Source organism: Nannospalax galili, unplaced genomic scaffold (genome assembly GCF_000622305.1).
Source record: "Nannospalax galili isolate Female #2095 unplaced genomic scaffold, S.galili_v1.0 scaffold579, whole genome shotgun sequence".
NCBI lineage: Eukaryota > Metazoa > Chordata > Mammalia > Rodentia > Spalacidae > Nannospalax > Nannospalax galili.
In genome coordinates this window covers 840434-842695 of record NW_008344599.1, presented here as the reverse complement: position 1 = coordinate 842695, position 2262 = coordinate 840434, and the positions used below count along the sequence as shown (strand labels likewise).

General features: G+C 59.7%; 1 protein-coding gene across 1 annotated transcript in view; it reads right to left on the bottom strand.

Moving 5' to 3' along the window:
• The window catches only part of Igsf8 (immunoglobulin superfamily member 8), an 8739-nt gene extending 7641 nt beyond the window's left edge, over nucleotides 1-1098 (bottom strand). Inside the window, exon 1 of the mRNA XM_008840816.3 lies at nucleotides 846-1098. Within this exon, the coding sequence (XP_008839038.2) occupies nucleotides 846-900 (55 nt within the window). The 5' untranslated portion in view covers nucleotides 901-1098. The remainder of the gene's footprint in view (nucleotides 1-845) is intronic.
• Between the last annotated feature and the right edge of the window lie 1164 nt (nucleotides 1099-2262).

The window sequence follows — 2262 nt, the reverse complement described above, 5'->3', positions numbered from 1 at the left end:
ACACACACACACACACACACACACACACACACACACACACACACTTCAAGGGTTCAGTCTTGACCACTGCCTCCACACCACACTGTTCCCCAGACCACCTCCTATGGGGAGAAGCCTTCCAGGTCAGGCCCAAAACAATCCCTCTGTCACCACCCCCAAACACCCACCAGGACAGACACCTGGTGCTTGGCGATTCCAGGATCAATTTCCATGGATCCTGGTTTATCGTAAAGCAGGGAAACTGGGACTAACCGGGTGTGACAACCAGTCAAGTGCCATCTGGGAAAGTGGAAGAAGAAGGGCAGAGAAGAACTGGCTCAGGGTGGAGACAAGGTGAGGGAAGGAGCTTCAGATGATGGAATGTGTGGGGATAAATTAGGGGAGACATTCTTCAAAGACCGTAGGCAGAACCAGCCCCTGGGCCTCCAGCCAACTCTGGGGCAATTATGAAGACCGCCAGGCACTGCCCACGCAGGGCAGGCACCCAAGGCCAGGCCTAGAGTTGAGTGTTGGGGCAGAGGGAGCTGCAGTATTTGGACGCAACGACCCCAGGACCTGGGTGTGAAGTGGAGCCTGCCCAATGGTGCCTCAAGAAGGACCTCTGTGGGTCGTCACTGTGCTCCAGCTCAGGGCCTAGAGCTAGGGCACCCCCACCTCGCCATGGCTGGTTGAGCAGGCGCCCGCAAAGAGAAGCGAGGCATCGAGGCACAGAGAGGCTGGAGACACGCCTGATGGAGAAGTAGGGATGCCAGGAGCTCTGAAATGCTAGGAAGGTGGGCTGGCTGGGTGAGCGGCGGCAGACACCTGCGGGGCAGGGCCAGAGACGGGGCGAGGACCCAGCTTACCCAGCATTAGCAGCAGCAGCGGCCAGGACAGCGGCGTGGGGCTAGGGGTGCCCATCCTGCGCAGGCGGCTCTTGGGAGGCTCCGGGGGGCGGTGCGGGCTCTGGGGGGCCAGGGATGCGGGGGGCGCATGCCCGGGTTGGGGGCAGGAAGCGGAGCAGTGAGGCGTGGGTGCGCAGAGCCCAGCCGAGCGGGAGTCGCCAACTCCCCGCCCTCCTCTCCTCCTCGGGCGGTTCTTCCCGCCCTCCGCAGCTCCGGAGACCATTTGCGCCGCGCCCAGGCCTCCGGCCACGCCCACCGTCCCGCCCTGCTCCAGTCCCGCCCCGGGCCCCGCCCCTGCCCTGCCCCCGGGCCCAGGCAACCGCCAGACTTCAACCCCCGAGGTGGCTCCGCCTCACGCCTGGGAGATCTGGCGGCACCTGGACTCCTCTACCCCTTCCCACCCTCGCACAGCGCGCACCCCGCCTTGCACCTGCCGGCGGCTCCCGGAGCGTCGGGTGCCGAGCCCCTGGGGATGATCAGGTGACTGTAGCTACGCACTCAGAATTCATCCTGTTAAGTGACGTGGGCCATTGAGTTCTCCCGCAAACCCTGTTGATTTATGTGGGCATGGGCGGGACCCAGGACTTCCAGGACTAGAAGAGTTTGGGCTCAAGGGGCGTCAGGGTCCTGGAAGGTCACTGGAGATCTGTTTGACACCTGAGCAGAGAGCAAAGCCAATGGAAAATGGGTTAGCCGTCCAGGCTTCCTCACTGAATGATTCGTCTTCAGTTGCTCAACACCCTCAACCTCGGTTTTCTCCCCCACAAATGAAACTGAGATTGTGACAGTCTCTCAAAGGGTTACTGTGATGATCAACTGAGAGCACCCAGCCGGAACTAACCCAGGAGATGGAGATGACAGAGTTGTTTCTGAATTAAACTGCTTTCTACGAAGTTTGATTACATCTGAACCTAACTAGGGCATAGGTGTCGTCTCCAATGAGGAGGACATAGCTCTCTGGTGGGAAGGGTGGGGCTAGCCTAGAGGTGGTAGAAAGGAAAAGCAGTTCCTTCTAAGTGCTCAGTCTTTCCCACTGTGAAGGAGGCTGAGAGTAGGAAGGGACAGGAAGGATAAGGCCAGAATGGGACTAAGGGGCTGCCAAGCCTGCAAAGTCAAGGCTGTGGAAGAGGCCATCAGTAGGAGGTGGCCCAGAGCACATCCAGGTCCTTCACCTCTACACCCCACCATCTCCATCTCCTCCCCTCCTCCTGACTCCCCTCAAGTGGGGGGAAAGTGAGGCACACGGAAGGGAAGCTGTGCAGGCCAGACCAGACTTGCCTTGACTTCTCTTTCTCAGAGGAACTATTCATGGAGCTGCCACTTGAAGCCACATTCAGCAACCACAGAGAAACACAGAGTGTTTGGGACTGTGAGGGGG